The sequence below is a fragment of the Nyctibius grandis genome, chromosome 6, assembly GCF_013368605.1.
Source record: "Nyctibius grandis isolate bNycGra1 chromosome 6, bNycGra1.pri, whole genome shotgun sequence".
Taxonomy (NCBI): Eukaryota; Metazoa; Chordata; class Aves; order Nyctibiiformes; family Nyctibiidae; genus Nyctibius; species Nyctibius grandis.
In genome coordinates this window covers 67,514,815-67,528,905 of record NC_090663.1, presented here as the reverse complement: position 1 = coordinate 67,528,905, position 14,091 = coordinate 67,514,815, and the positions used below count along the sequence as shown (strand labels likewise).

At 48.4% G+C, this 14,091-nt stretch overlaps 2 protein-coding genes across 6 annotated transcripts in view; one reads left to right on the top strand and one right to left on the bottom strand.

The window, feature by feature from the left end:
* The window catches only part of TMEM150C (transmembrane protein 150C), a 29,193-nt gene extending 26,283 nt beyond the window's left edge, over positions 1–2,910 (top strand). For all 5 annotated transcript variants that reach the window (XM_068404300.1, XM_068404297.1, XM_068404301.1 and 2 more), the window contains one exon: positions 370–2,910. In XM_068404300.1, coding sequence (XP_068260401.1) covers positions 370–578 — 209 coding nt within the window. In that variant the 3' untranslated portion in view covers positions 579–2,910. The remainder of the gene's footprint in view (positions 1–369) is intronic.
* Positions 2,767–14,090, bottom strand: ENOPH1 (enolase-phosphatase 1). The gene is made up of 6 exons (XM_068404296.1): positions 13,945–14,090; positions 10,066–10,167; positions 9,087–9,289; positions 6,157–6,289; positions 5,747–5,870; positions 2,767–4,663 (listed from the first exon to the last, which is right to left on the bottom strand). The coding sequence occupies exons 1-6, from the start codon at positions 14,026–14,028 to the stop codon at positions 4,524–4,526; spliced, it is 786 nt and encodes a 261-aa protein (XP_068260397.1). The 5' UTR covers positions 14,029–14,090; the 3' UTR covers positions 2,767–4,523.
* Between the last annotated feature and the right edge of the window lies 1 nt (position 14,091).

Here is a 14,091-nt window from a genome sequence, read left to right as displayed (position 1 = left end):
CCCTATGAGGCGCCTGGCAGATAGAGGCCCACAGCCAGATCCCCAGCTTGCTGGCTTTGTCACTGGCTAGTTGGATGTTCATGCAAGTCATTGACTTCTCTGTGCCTAAGTCTTTCCCTCTGTAAATGTTTATGAGCCTGAATTGGGATCAAGAAGCCCTGGTCCATATAGGAGAGCTGCTGTGCTCCATGGGCATTGTTGGACAGCTGATATCGCTTCAATCTCTGGCACCACATTCGTGCTCTCCTGATGATGGCTGTTGACTGTCATCTGGGTGACTTTGATTGTTAAGATTTTATTGTCTTCCCTGTCCCTCATTCTTGTCAGTGTCTCTGCTCCCACTAGTTCTCCTTGACTTTCCTCTTCCAGATTTCATCCTCATGGCGCAGGGCATCCACATGCATGCTTCCAGAATCCAGTGGGGCCTGGTGATGTGCTTTCTGTGCTACTTTGGCACCTTTGCAGTGGAGTTCAGGCACTACAGATTTGAGATAATTTGCTCTGAGTACCAGGAAAACTTTCTGAGCTTTTCCGAAAGCTTATCGGAAGCCTCCGAGTACCAGACAGATCAGGTGTAGCCTGTCCTCTGGCAGGGGGGGAGGAGGGCAGGTGTGGTCTCGTGGGTTAAACATGACCTCATTTACACTTTTTTGATGAGTTTGTTTTCATGTGCAATCATGATCGCATTGCCAAAGGGCTCTGAGGGTGGCCGTCTCATTAAGAGCCAAACAAAAATAGCTGTCTGCTGAAGAAGAGTGGATCCTTCTCAGGGACAGCATGAGAGAGCACAAGCTGTTTAGTTTGTGCTACCAGTGACACTTTCTGTGTGGCTCTGTCACACTTCTGTTGTTCAAAACATTCAACAGCCAGTCCTTGCAGCGCCCCTCTGAGACAGGCTCTCCTCAGCCTGTTCTGCAGAGGAGGAGATGAAGGAAACAGACTTCTCTGGGCACCAAGAGTCTTCAGGAGTCGCCAGTTCCCGAGTCACCAGACTGCATCTTTTGTGTATTTCTTGCCTTGTTTTCTTTGCTGCCAACTGGTGTAACTTGGTAGGGTAAGAACAGCTGTTTCTTCTGGACTTGGAATTGGGCAGTGGAAGACCCCAACTGGCTGGCTTTTATGGCGAGAAAGCAGGCATTTCTTCCAGCCTGGAAAGCAGCCGACGGTAAAGCCGGGTTTGGGAGAAGCTGTGCTGTGATCAGGAAGTGAGACTTGGCTGATGCTGCCTTGTAGCTGGGCTGACCATCCCCAGGCCAGAGGAGATGGCACAGCGGAGTGCTGTGCTCAGTTTCATGTTTGAGACTCAACCATGGGGACTGGTGCAAGTGAGGTGCTGAATTAAGATGGGAATGCCTGTGTGCTCTGAAGATGATCCAGAAAAGGCTGCTCTTTGTAGGTGTGTAGTGCTTCCACCACATATCATGTGTAATGTTTCAAAAGCTTTTTTTTTTTGTTCACTGAGGGGGAAAACATTATGTTAGAGACACTGGGCTCATCTACAATGTGAACAGAACCGTTGTAGATGGTTCTGGCATAGGGTTTGGTTTTGCTCCTTGAGCATGTAGAAGTCAAACTTCAGACATGCTGACACTACGCCTGGCCTCTGGACCCCTCAGTGTGGCCAGCTGTCCTGAGTGGAGTCTGCCACAGGTTTAAGTGGGCTTCCAAGTTACAGGGAAACAGTTCTGCCCCGGAGGTTGGGTGATGTGGCCAGAGGGCTGGAGGTGCAGGAAGGGAACAGCAAAACCAGATGGGCTTCTCCCTCCCTGAAGGGGGGTTTTCAAACAGAAGGTCTGTTTTCAAAGAAAAAGTAGGAGCTCAAAGCCCCTGTTTGAAAACTTGATTTTGGGAAGGCTGCTGTATTGGCTGGGGACAGGAGCAATGGGAGTTGCTTCTCATTACCATGGCTCCTGTTTTTGTCCACGAGTCAGGCTCAGCTTAGGTTTGCATCTTGTCTGAGCTGCAGGAAAATAAGCAAAAATTAAAACAGTGGCAGAAGGCATTTGAAGGGGAACTCGTACCGTACCGTGACATTTGTGACAGAGAGGGAAAAGGGACGAGGGCATTCAGTCTTCTGCAAAGGTCAGAGGCCTCTCCTGAAAGGAGAAACAGTTGAGAAAAACTTCTGTCCAAACCTAGCGTAAGTAGAAAGCTTTCAGCCAGCCCTTTACTTTTTCTTCTGTGGGCCAAAATCTGTTCTCAGGCAGAGAATAAATCCAGTGTTATAAATCCAGATCATCTCCAGCCAACAGAGGGTTGTCATTGGACTGCTGAAGGCCTCTTCCTTGTAGTTGTGTCATTAGTGGGCAGCTTTCCTGGAGGGACGTGCTGAGGGTGGCCCAAGGACACAGGAGCGTAAGGCGCAGGGCTCCCAGCAGCCCATCTGGGGAGCTCCTCCTAGGTGAGGGCAGGAGGGGACAGCCTGGAGAAGATGCAGGTGGGGATCCTCTCACATGGGCACACATATTCAGTGTATATCGAGCACAAAATAGCGATCCGTTTTAAGAGTGTTTTACTGCAAATAGTCCACTGTGACTTTTTTTTAAAATAAATTAATACTTTCAGTTTATCATTTTATATTTTGTAATTTTATCAAAGGAAAAAAAAGTGTTTGTGAATTTTTTTTTCTCCTTTTCCTATATGCAATCCAAACTGAACTTCAGGTTTTTAGTGATAACTGTACATTTCTTAGTGTATTTCTAACAGCACATTTCAGTACAACTAAATGACAACTGATATACACTGAAATATGACCACTAAATAAAGTGCTTTTATGAAGAAAGTGAGTTTTATTTTTGTCCCCTACCCCATCCATAGCTTTCTGATGGCAAAGGCAAAACAAAAGGTATTTACAGTGTCATGATTAAAATTAACACTTAAAGAAGCCAGGGACTATTCAGCCATGCAGATACACTTACTGTAACAGTGCTAATTATCAGGCTCTTTCTAGGAGGATCACACTCATACCACAGCTCAGAAAGGCATCCAGACTAGCTGCCTCACAGCCTTACCTGCTACCATCTAAGTTTTAAAAGGGCAATGCTGGCAAATGCCTGTCTCTTGCTTGTTGTCTACACAGCAGCCTCCCTCAACAGGGAAGCCTGTAGGTGTAAATCAGAGCTCAGGAAGGCAACGTGCGCGTTAGTATTCTGTTTCGGCTGTCTGTGAGGGCAAGCTCAAACGCAGCCGTGCAGAAATGAGTTAAGTAGCAAGTGACACCCATGCATGAAGTGCCAGCAGCAGGGAACTGGGGTTTCAGACTGCCTCTGCCTCCACTATTACTAGGTATAACCTAGCTGTGGCTCTCACTTCTGCACCCCGAGCCCCTATTGAAATCGTAAGATGGTAGGGGAGGTGACACAGCTTCCTTGGCAGGACAGGGTTGTCTGCCTAAAAGAAAGGACCACAGATGGCAAAAGCAGGAAAAAAAGTATTCAGAGGTTTAAAAAAAAAAAAAAAGATTTGCCTTTAGGTGCTGAGATCACTGGTGATAGACAGGAAGGCTAAATACTGGGATGGAGTGAACACAATGAAAGCAAAGTTGTGTTTTTATTTACTACATTAGGAAAAGCTCTATGACCATCTGATATAAACTGGCACAATTTAGGTAGGGTGGGTGAAAAGGTCAGGGTTTTATTTCTCATTAAATGCAGCAGGATGTGTCCCTCAGAAGCAGTTGTTTGTCAAGGTTTGCTCACAGCTGACCAGTGCTATGACTGTGACAGGGTGATGTTGGCTACTGAGAAGCTCCACGGGTTCCTGGCCAAGCTGACTTTGGTGTTTGGCCAGTTGGATCTCATAGCCCAGCATCACGATGCACCAGTGAGGTGGGTCTAGAATTTAATTTTTAAAGCTATATTTATATTGACTCTACTTCATTCTGCTAGGCTGGCTGTGTGGCTCCAAGCAGCTTCCGTATGCAAGTTGTACTGTTTTGTACCTAGACATGCTGTGGATATACCCAAGATTTAAGTTGTTCCTGGTCTAAAGAGCTTGCCTGCAGCAAGAGCTGGCTTTTTCTGTGGCAGCCCAAACCACATATTATAGCCCACATTTGGCATTTTCCTTTGGGCATCCTAACCCCCCCTAACTTTGAAAGTTTTGACTTAGCCAGCAACCCCATCTGCAGGGAGAAGCTCATATCCCCTCATGTCCCTCTGGGACACCTTGTTTGCAGACTGTTTCTAAAAATGATGGAGCATGTGGTGGGCATCTCAATACCAGATTTCACTGGGTGAGTCTGAAGGAAGCATTCCCTGAGCTAATTGCTAGCTGGGAAAAGGGAGGAACAGCAGGGCTCACGGGTGCTGCTCCTCACCCTGTTCCCAGCTCCAGCTGGCTGCTGCAGACCTCTGTCCTACTGCATAAGGAACCATACTTTCCATCCATACCTGCCTGCCCTAGTTGCAGGTCCAAGACATGATGTGGGTTTGGTTTTAAATTCTGATTACGGACAAAATTACCTAACGTTACACAAGGACAATTGAGGTGAAGCACAGTCTTTTGTGCGTGCACTGCTTTCCCTAAGTGGAGGAAGGCAGGAAAAGTTCGGTGAAAGATGAGATGAGGCTGTAATATGATTTCTCATCGTCCGTCAGTCCTGCGTTGCCTGGTCTGATCACCACAGCCACGTGAGTATCCGCTTCCTCAGCTGCATTTGCTTCTGAAACAAACAAAGGTGGGGAGAGTGGAGATGAGATGTGCTTACCAACCTCTCCACATGAGGGTCTTTAAGGCTTGAAGACGCCCCAAAGCACTAAAGTGCTTTTAGAGGTTGACACTGAGAGAGCAGTGTTTGCACGTGGCGTTGCAGGGCTCTAGAGAGGGACCAGCTCCTAGCAGACCTGTAGCTGCCATGTAACGTGAGTGGATGGGAGCTGGCTGCCTTGCCACCTCCTCCCCTCTCCCAGCTGATGGCTGTCCAAGGCACCATGCAGGCAGCACGCACCGGCAGCTCAATTCCTGTAATGAAGAAGCTGGGCTGTGGTCAGGCTGTGGTGTTGGCAAGTCCAACACCCCCCACTGGGAGTCACTTCTCACAGGCTTCCTTTGTTCCTCAAGCACAGCAAGACACTGCAGGAAGATGACACAGGGAAAAGGAGGTAACTGCAAGCTCCCACCAGCTCTGCTGCCAGGGCTGCGGAGGAGGTAAGGGCTAACTCCTGGGGGCTGAGCTGGCTTAGGCTGAGATCACAACCCAGTGCCATCTCTGCCAGAAAGATGTTTCCAGCAAAGGCAGGAAATTAAATTAGCTTCCCAAGCCTGGCTTTCCAGGGGTCAAGTCTTGGCAACTAGGAGCAATGTTTTCCTGCTGCTGAACACAACCTAATGGTAAGTGGCACAAAGAACCAGCCACTGCATGTGCCACGTAGCAGCACAGCAGACATCGTCTGTTCCCCTGAGCACAGGTCACGAAAAACACTGACCTTGTTTGTAAATGGGGCATGCCAACTGCTTCAGCAAATGCTCCACTCTGCTTTAACAGTCTCTCCTTGCTTGCTGGTGAAAGGGTAGGTTTTCTACTTGACCTATTTTCCCTCACTGCAGTACTGCTCACAGATATCCCACTGCTGTGTGAGAGCCTGGATGTGTAAGGAAGGAGCATGGCAGCAGCTAGGGGGATGCCACTGAGGCAAGGTGGGCTGCAGCATTTCTGGGGTGCTTGTGACAAGTCAGCAGCATGTGTCTAAAGAGCCCCTGCCTCCCTCGCACAGGTGAGAGTCAGCAGGACTGGCAGGCCACCTACCTCGAGGGACATCCGTCAGGAAGAGGATGTTGTTGGTGGCACACCCAATACTGGCGGCAATCCTTCTGTAGCTCTCGCTTTCTACCTTGGGGCCTATTTTGGTATCAAAGTGGCCATCAAAGAGCTGAAAGAGAGAGAAAAGCAAAGGCAGTTGCTGAGTGCCACCTGAAGAGCAGGGCTAAACCTTGTTTCTGAGCGAGACATCCCCTTTCCTTTCTACCACAGTAACAAGGGGCCTATGCAGCCATGCTAGCATACTCAACTGGCTGAGCTTAACTCCCGCAGGTCAAACCCACTGCCCCACCTTCCTGTACCAGACTCTATTCATGAAGCACTACGGCACGGGCAGTTGTGGGAGGGAAGTGCTCTGCAGAGGAAGAAGCTGTAAGAAAAGTGATAAGGTTATCTACCTCTAGGATATCACCTTCTGTAGAGTATCCGAACAGAAGCTTCTGGGCTTCAATGCTGCCTGAGGAGTAGATATAGACCTTCATCCCCGCTTCCCGCCACTTCCGGATGGCTGGAACCACGTCCTCGAAGATTCTGGAGCAAAACAGGGTAAGGTAAGGGCAAACCCAGAGGCACCTGGAGGGACATTTTTAGCCAGGCACTGTGACAATTGTCCCATTAGTTTGCAAGGGGACTTCATTCTCAATCTGCTCAGGGCTTCTGCAACCAGGGAGTCTATTTCAGCAGCAGGTGATACATTCTTAGCTCCAGCTAATGGAGCAGCTCACTGACTGCTATGCAGACAGCAGCTTTGATGAGCTGTTTCAGACATTTGGCAGGAGTTTCTCCAACCCCTTCAATTTGGAGAGGGGAGAAAATGTTGGGGAAAATGGCATCCCGACGCTTTTCTCTGTGAGGGAGCAATAAGGGAGAGAACAGAGAAGACAAGCTCTTGTATCCTGAGTCCTACCTGCCTTGCAAGCTACAAAGGTTTCCCTGGTGGTAAGAGCTATGGCCACAAGCTGCATCCATATGGGGCAAACCCATCCCACAGGTTCAGGCTCTGACTGTGCATAGGGAGGAGCTAAGAGGAGGCTACAGCTGCAGGAGCTAAATGAGCGGCACTGTGAGAACTGTTTGAAGCCAGACAACAACTTGGGAAAGGATTGTCCCGTAAGTGACTGAGGTCAGAGGTATTCAGCGACTTGGTCAGGTTGTACAGTACTACCCGTGGGCCAGGTATGTCCCTGGCTTAACTGCACTGCAGAGGGTGAACCAGCTCCTGTTCACTAGGCAGCAGCATCCCTCCCCTTATTCTTCTGGCCTTGCAGAGTGCTGGGAAGGCAAGATATTGGTCCACCAATGGGCTGATGAGTCTCAAAATATGAGCTCCATCTAACTCCCGGTTAGTGGCCAACCGAAGACAAGCCCAGCAGCAGGGAGCAAAGCTGTGAGAGGGGGAAGGAGGATCAAAGCCAAGGCAATTGCTGCATAACTGCTAATGGACATTTCTGTTGGTTCCCTCATACTCATTTATACCACAGAACCTCTCCAGGGCTGCACTTACATGTATGTAAAAGCTCTTTGTATGCAAAAGACATTTACAAGATGACCCATGTACTGGAGGAAACTGAAGGCTAGAGGATGATCAAGAGGGACAAAGTGAGGCTGACAATAAGTCTCTCAATAATACGTGTGATCGTTGGTAAGGAAAGGCCATAAACAGCCTCGGAAGGGCAGGAAGGGGGTTTGAGTTTGATATGGCAAAAGGATGGAGAGTGGAGGTGTGATCCCCAGGGAAATGAGTTTTCATCCCAGTCCAAATCACAGCCTTCCCACTTGCACTGCACAGCTCTGTGTGGCCACCTGGGCCAAGGCCCAAAGGTACTGCCCCAAAAAGGGGATCTGAGCATCTGAATGCCTGAAGAAAGAGGACTCCAAATAGATGCAAAAGGAGGTGTTGGACTGAGTTTTGCAGACTTGTAGCAATCAGCTGGCCCTTTCTTCATCTGCAGTGTCTCAGCCATCTGCGCAGGGCCTTGTTATGTTATGATTTTTTTGAAAAAAGTTCACTTTTTTTCATAGTTACTTATTAAATGTCTCTGGTGTCAGCTGAAAATATTTTGAGGTTCTACGGTACCTGCAGAAACTCCCAGCCACCTTCATGTTTTCACAGGCTGAGTTCAGTGCCTGGATTTCAGACACTGATGTGCCAGATACAGCTGGGTGAGGGGGAGACTTTAGCAATCTCACTCCTTGGATGCTGCCAAGCAGCAAGGCTAGCTCTACAGTTTTTGGGCTACTGTAAGACGATTAGCTCTGTTTTTAAAAAGAAAACCAACAGGATGTCTGTCCATCTTGACTTGCTTTTGGGTTTTGTTGCTTTCTCTGGTGGATGTTTACATTTTTCTGTGAGGTTTTTTTCTTCTTCCTCATTCTTCCTTTAGCAAAACACTTTGTGAACTTAAGGGTTTGTTTTACTTCCTTAGGACCCTGAAATGCATAGTTTAACCAAGCACCTCTTGACCTAAATAAGAAAATCAGGCTTAATTCCAGTTGTCCCTACTTATGCACCCTTGTGTTGTGGCTGAAGCATAAAGAGGAGCCTGAAGACAAAAAGCAGTGGAAAGGCAGGAAATGCTCAGGTAAGAGACAAAGCAGGAGGAAACAACTGAAAGGACCTGACCCTGCAACCCTGGCTTGTTCAGGCTTGTTCCAAAATGTGAGTGCAATTCAGGGATAGAAAATGCAAGATGGAGAACGGTAAGAAGTTCATACTTCTGCCCAGAGTCTTGGTTTACCAAGTAATCTCTGCAGAGAAATATTGAGACATTTTCTGAATTTTTAATGCAGAAGATAGTTGTCCCAGATGAATGTTCCACTAGTCATGGGAGCAGAATTGCCCCATGTCATGCCCCCATTACCTTGTTCTGTTTCTCAGACCCTGTCTCCTTTATGGACCCTGCCCAGATGGCTGGAAGTGGCTGTTCCCCAGCATGTACCTGCCGATTATTCCTTAAGCAGAAACACTTTCACCCCCTTGTCATCTTCCCAGTGGGGACTGAGACAACTTGGTCAGCCCCAAGGTTACTGTAAGCTTTTGGTTCCCTAGATCCAAAGATTAAGCTCACTGCAGGATCAAGTTTGAAATGAAGTGTCTGGAGTTGGTTCCACAACAGCAGTGGTCTGGCTTAAGTCACGACTGAATGTATTGGCTTCTCCAACAGAGGCAGTAATCCTATTTGCATTTGTACGTGGGGCTGTTTCCAGGAATGGCTGATGGAGCTATTCTGCTAACAGACATCTAGGAAAGATGCACCCCATACCTGCCGCAGGGAAAGGGGCACACAATTACTCTCGCAAACAATTACTCTTGCACACAATTACTCACTCTCCTTTGACGTCCCCAGTTGCATAGGCTGCCCTCCACATGTGACCCTGCAGCTGCTTCAACGCTGTCGTCTTCCTGTCCAGAGACATCTGCCAGTGCACATTGTCTACAACCGCCTGGATGACCCGCTCCAGCTCCTCTTCCCCGCTTCCGCTCTCCAAAGGGATCGGCACGGCCCCGTCCAAGCTGGAGTCCTCCTGAGCCTGAAGATTACCCATGATAAAAAGAGGTGAGGGAAGAGGTAGAGCAGTCTCAACATCTCAATTTAGGAAAGGGGTCTAACACCTGCAGCAACGTGCCTCTGTGCAGGACACAGCTTGAACTGCTCTTCACATGAAGAGTTACAACATTGTTTGATGCTTTTCTCAATGGGAAATTCAGACATCAGTAGTGTCTAGAAACACTTGCTTGGATTGTACTTTCCAAACCCAACAATTAGCACTACTGTAGCTGTATTGTAAATACTCTAATGAGAAATAACTTTCTTAAGTATTTAAGTACTGAAATTAAGGCAAAGAAGCAAACGTATCTGTTGGCTTCAGACAGCCACAGGTTTCAAACTGATGCCATGTCCCTGTACAGAGGCAGGATACGCTGCCCTGTGTGATACAAGTACTCTGCTATCCCTCACGCTGCTTCCCAAACAGGCACCTGGAAGCCACAGGTGGTGGCTTCAGCAAGAGAAGGGCACAGTGCAGGCATGAAACTCAAAAGCCATGGTTCGATGCCTGTTCAGGGGCCATGAAGACCAAGGTGAGCTGAGGGAAGCAGCTGAGCTGCTGCCTACCAAGGACCAGCCCTCCCCAAGTACAACTCCAGGCTTTGGGTGGGGGAGAATCAGCCCATCGAGGCAACCAGCCTCTGTGGGGGGCAAAGAGAGGTAGGGCTCATGTTGGGTGACTAGGGGAGTCTTAGTGACCTCAAGTCTCAGGCATGCCGTGAAAACCTGGAGAGACACGGTGTAGCTCCGTTACTTAACCTGTTTCCTCAGAAGTCCAACGTCCCGCTGGCACTCCTCCTCCTGCCAGTGAGTGCGCAGATACTCCTTCACATTGTCTTTGATGTAAGGGAACAAGGTCTCCTAGCAGCACACAAGAAAAACAGGCAGCTCCTTTAACCTTGCAGAGGTAAGGCTGACTTGCTTTTAAAGCAACCATTTGCACATGCTGGTATGTACAGTTATTCTCCCCACTCGAGCTTCCCCAACAGTACCGCAGCTTATGAAACTACCTTCCAAGGGTGTCTGCCTGGTTACAGGTCAGAACCAACCTTGGGCCAAGATTAGTGCAGGTGGATTTTTTTTGCACAAATGCTTATGTAGCTGCAACTTTTAAATCCCAAGATGGAAAGGTGGGTGATAACTTTTCTGGGGTTTGCCAAAAAATGTCTCAAATGGCAGATGTGACCCCATCAGCTGAGGAGTACATGGCTGACTGTGTATGTACGCCAAACTGACAAGTTATAATACTCTATTTTTAATGGGGTGCTTGTCCTAATGAAGGTCATTCTGAAAACACATCTCAGCTTCTCACCAGAGACAGAGGACCTTTTTAAAAAGAAAACTCTAGTCCAGTGACACTGAGCTTCATAGGACAGTCTTGCAAATGAAACGGAGTTAGGGAAAAGTGCCACAGGAAAATTACAAACCTTTCCGGAGATCCCAAGGGCAACCAGAAATAATTACAATTTGCTCTCATTAGTGGTGTTTCACAACTGAGAAGCCACAAGCAGCCACCGCCATGGCATCTCTGGGTGCAGGAAGAGCCTCAGGACAAGGGGAAGGGCAAGGAGCTCCTTCCTTTGGGTACAGAACCAAGCTTTTCTTAATTGGGAAAAATCTGAGATGGGGAGGAGATGGGAGGAAACTAACCTGAGCTCATCTCTCCTCAAAAAATGGCCAGTGATATTTTTCTCCTCACTGTATGTCACCTTTAACTTGTTACTGAATTAAGAAAACAGTGGTCCTGAGAGCATGATGTGGTGGCAGAAGTGCAGAATTTTCTATTACACCAACACTGCATTTCCCACATTGTATATTTTAAAAACAATGTAAATTTAGGGGAAAGGAACATCTCTTAAATGCCTGGAAAATTACCACAAACTTGTCTACGGAAATCAACATGCCTTGTAATATCCTCAGTTACTCTCTCATTTCCTTTATTTGAGCTTCGTTGCTTTCAAACTGTCTTTTAAACCATGGAGGAAATTAAAGAGTACCCACTGGGAAATGCAACCTACCCACTGACTTGGTTTAACCTCCCTTACGACTCAGATGTCAAAAGGTCCCAGTTGCTTTCCAAAAGCAGTGTTTCATGCTCTTGTGCTGGCAAAGAAAAACTTCCAAACAGGCTCTGAAAGTGCAGTGTATTCTGTGATTCAGTGGATTTTAAAAGGGTAAAAGCCTTGGCCCATTGGCAAATGCATCGGTCTGTGGTCCAAGAGGGGACATCCATATGACAGCTGGAGTCATGGACAGTTTATGGATGTCATGAATGATCCCAGGCAATGAAGTACTAAGTTTAAAAGGCCATGAGTTTGTGCGGAAGAAAGACTCCTTGCATCCTGCAAGGAAATACCTCCATCTCCGAGACTTCAGCCTTCAGCAAAAGTTGGCAGCTGCAAACTCTTTGATGGGTTTAACTGGGGCTGTTACTGACCTTTATAAGTTCACCCGCTTCTCTTTTATCTTGGCTAGCAGAAGACCCGAGCCTGCCTGTGCACAGCTCCCATCGCTCTGTCCACCTCCCGTGCGTGCCGAGGAGATGGTGCTATCACCGCACCGCCGGGCTCCTGGCGATGTCCAGCCCCAGATGTGGCTGCCCCAACACAGCTTGGCGGGATGGAGAAACAGCTGTCAGCAAACACAGCTTGACAGCCCTCCCAAGCCTTCACAACTGCTCACAGCAATGTTAAACCCAGTATAGAAACGGTGGTATTTTTACCATCAGTAGACACCCACATTGCATGCTGTAATTAGCGCTTGTAGGATTTCAAGCAACCAGAGTCAATTTTCCTCTCAATGTCCATGCAAACTGTCACAAAGTTCAGTGACAACCTGCTCTTTTACAGGAGATGTGGCAAATCCCAGGGGATGTAGTTTATCTAATTACATCTCTCCCCCACCATGTACTTTTCTCTGCCAGGGTGGACCTAGCAAAAGAGAAAACTTGGTGACCTCTAACTAAGGGCCACCAAATATTCTCTCTTCTGTTATCTTTCCTTAATCCACTCATCAGCTGGCTCATTCTCTTTCCTTACTTTGCATATTCAATAATTCTAATACTAAAGAAAGGATTAAATAAAATCCTTTAATATTAAAGAATAAAATGTCTGCAGAACCAGCAGTGGACCTTTTAAAGGGAAATAGAAATTAAGGAGGTTAACTGAAAGTCCAAGTGGAATAACTTGTTTCAAGCATTTTCAGGATTTCCAGCAAACTGAGTTTTATTGAGAACTGTAACTCATTTGGCCTCCCTGCAACAAAAAGACTTTGGGTAGGAAACCATCTCAGGCGTATTGCAAGTTATTTGCACGACAGCAAAACGTATTCAAGGTGGGTATAACCAGCTTCACTGCTCTGTTAGATGTTAGTAAGAAATCTGAGCTGTTCAAACTGTTGAAATCAAAAGATAATGAGGGGAGGAAGACAGCTGTAACACCACCTAGACCTGAAGTGTCTTCAAGAGCACTGGAAGAACATGGACAGGAAAGATGTAGGTCATGTTGTTCATTTGTTAAACTGTGTTAGCAGAAACACCTAGAAACCCTCGCAAGAGCCTTCACCCCTCTGCACATCATGTGGGTCACAAAGCGCCTTCATAAACTACCAGCAAAAAAGATCCACCAAAAGCTATAGTGTCTCCTGGGGAAATACAGGTTAATGGCAGGAGCAGGGATAATTCCACTTGGTGTTTTAAGTACGAGCAAATTGCTCCCTCCTGTGAAGCAAATTGCTCCCTCCTGTGAAGCACAAAAGCCTGGTTAGGGACCAAAACCTCTTGGAGAGGAGGGACCCACAGTGGTTGGAGAACTGCAGATTTTAATAGCACATTTACAGTGTTTGTCCTGATGGCTCCTGCTGGCCTTGCAGACTTCCCAGTGCCCTGCACCTAAACCAACATTTTCAACAGTCTTAAGCCTTCTCCTAGGCAAGGGAAGCCACTCATACATATTCGCTGTTAGTACAATTCTCCTCATGTACAGCTGCACTCTCTGTGCTACCCTCCCCCTATACTGGTCCTGTGCATGCTGGAGGAAGGACATACATCTCTGGTGACACTGGAGGCATCTGACTGTACCACCCTTTTGAAGGGAAAAGGCAGTGGATAACCCCAAGATAGTACTTCAGGCTCTCTGCAAACTAGGGTGAGGTGCTGCAGCTCCAGCCATCTGAGCAACAGTGATGGCTCGAGGGCTCTTCCTAAATGCGGCTGAGCGCGCTCCAACTGCCCGATATCCATGAAAAGGTCATTTACTGAACTGCCCTGGATCTGAGCAGTTCTCTGTTCCCCTGCCCACAGAAGAGGCAGGCGATCAGTACAACGAGACACATGTTCTCGTGAGCATTATTCAGAAAAACATAGAAAATGTCTCGCGGTTTTACGCTTCTGGACGAAACTCAGGCCTGCCCTCCGCAGGGCCGCAGCCGCGGCACAGGCGCTTCCCCCCTGCAGCGGGGCCGTGCCAGCGACGGGCACTTGTAGTCACATAAATGTGGCCGGCGCGGCATGCCCAACCCGGCTGCCGGGGCTGGGGGGGATCATGATAATAACGGCGATGCTAACGGGGCCCCCGGCGGTGCCCGCGGGGCTCCCGGCCGCGTGGGGAGGACGCAGCCGCCCGCCCCGCCGGGTCTCACCTGGACGAAGGCGATCGGGGTGGTGGTGCCCTCGATGTCCAGCAGGATGGCGCGCACCTCCGCCGGCACCGGCAGCACGCCCATGGCGGCGGCGGCACGTGCGGCGCGGGGCGCACCGAGATAGCGCTGCGGCGGCGGGCGCTCCGC

Bases quoted from the DNA above. Each gene is read 5' to 3' on its own strand.
- ENOPH1 (XM_068404296.1), bottom strand. From the start codon at position 14,028: ATGGGCGTGCTGCCGGTGCCGGCGGAGGTGCGCGCCATCCTGCTGGAC. The intron at 6,290-9,086 runs GTGAGTAATTGT...GTTTTGCTCCAG, and splicing joins ACTGGGGACGTCAAAGGAGA to AATCTTCGAGGACGTGGTTC. The intron at 4,664-5,746 runs GTAGGTGGCCTG...TGTTTGTTTCAG, and splicing joins CCTGACGGATGTCCCTCGAG to AAGCAAATGCAGCTGAGGAA.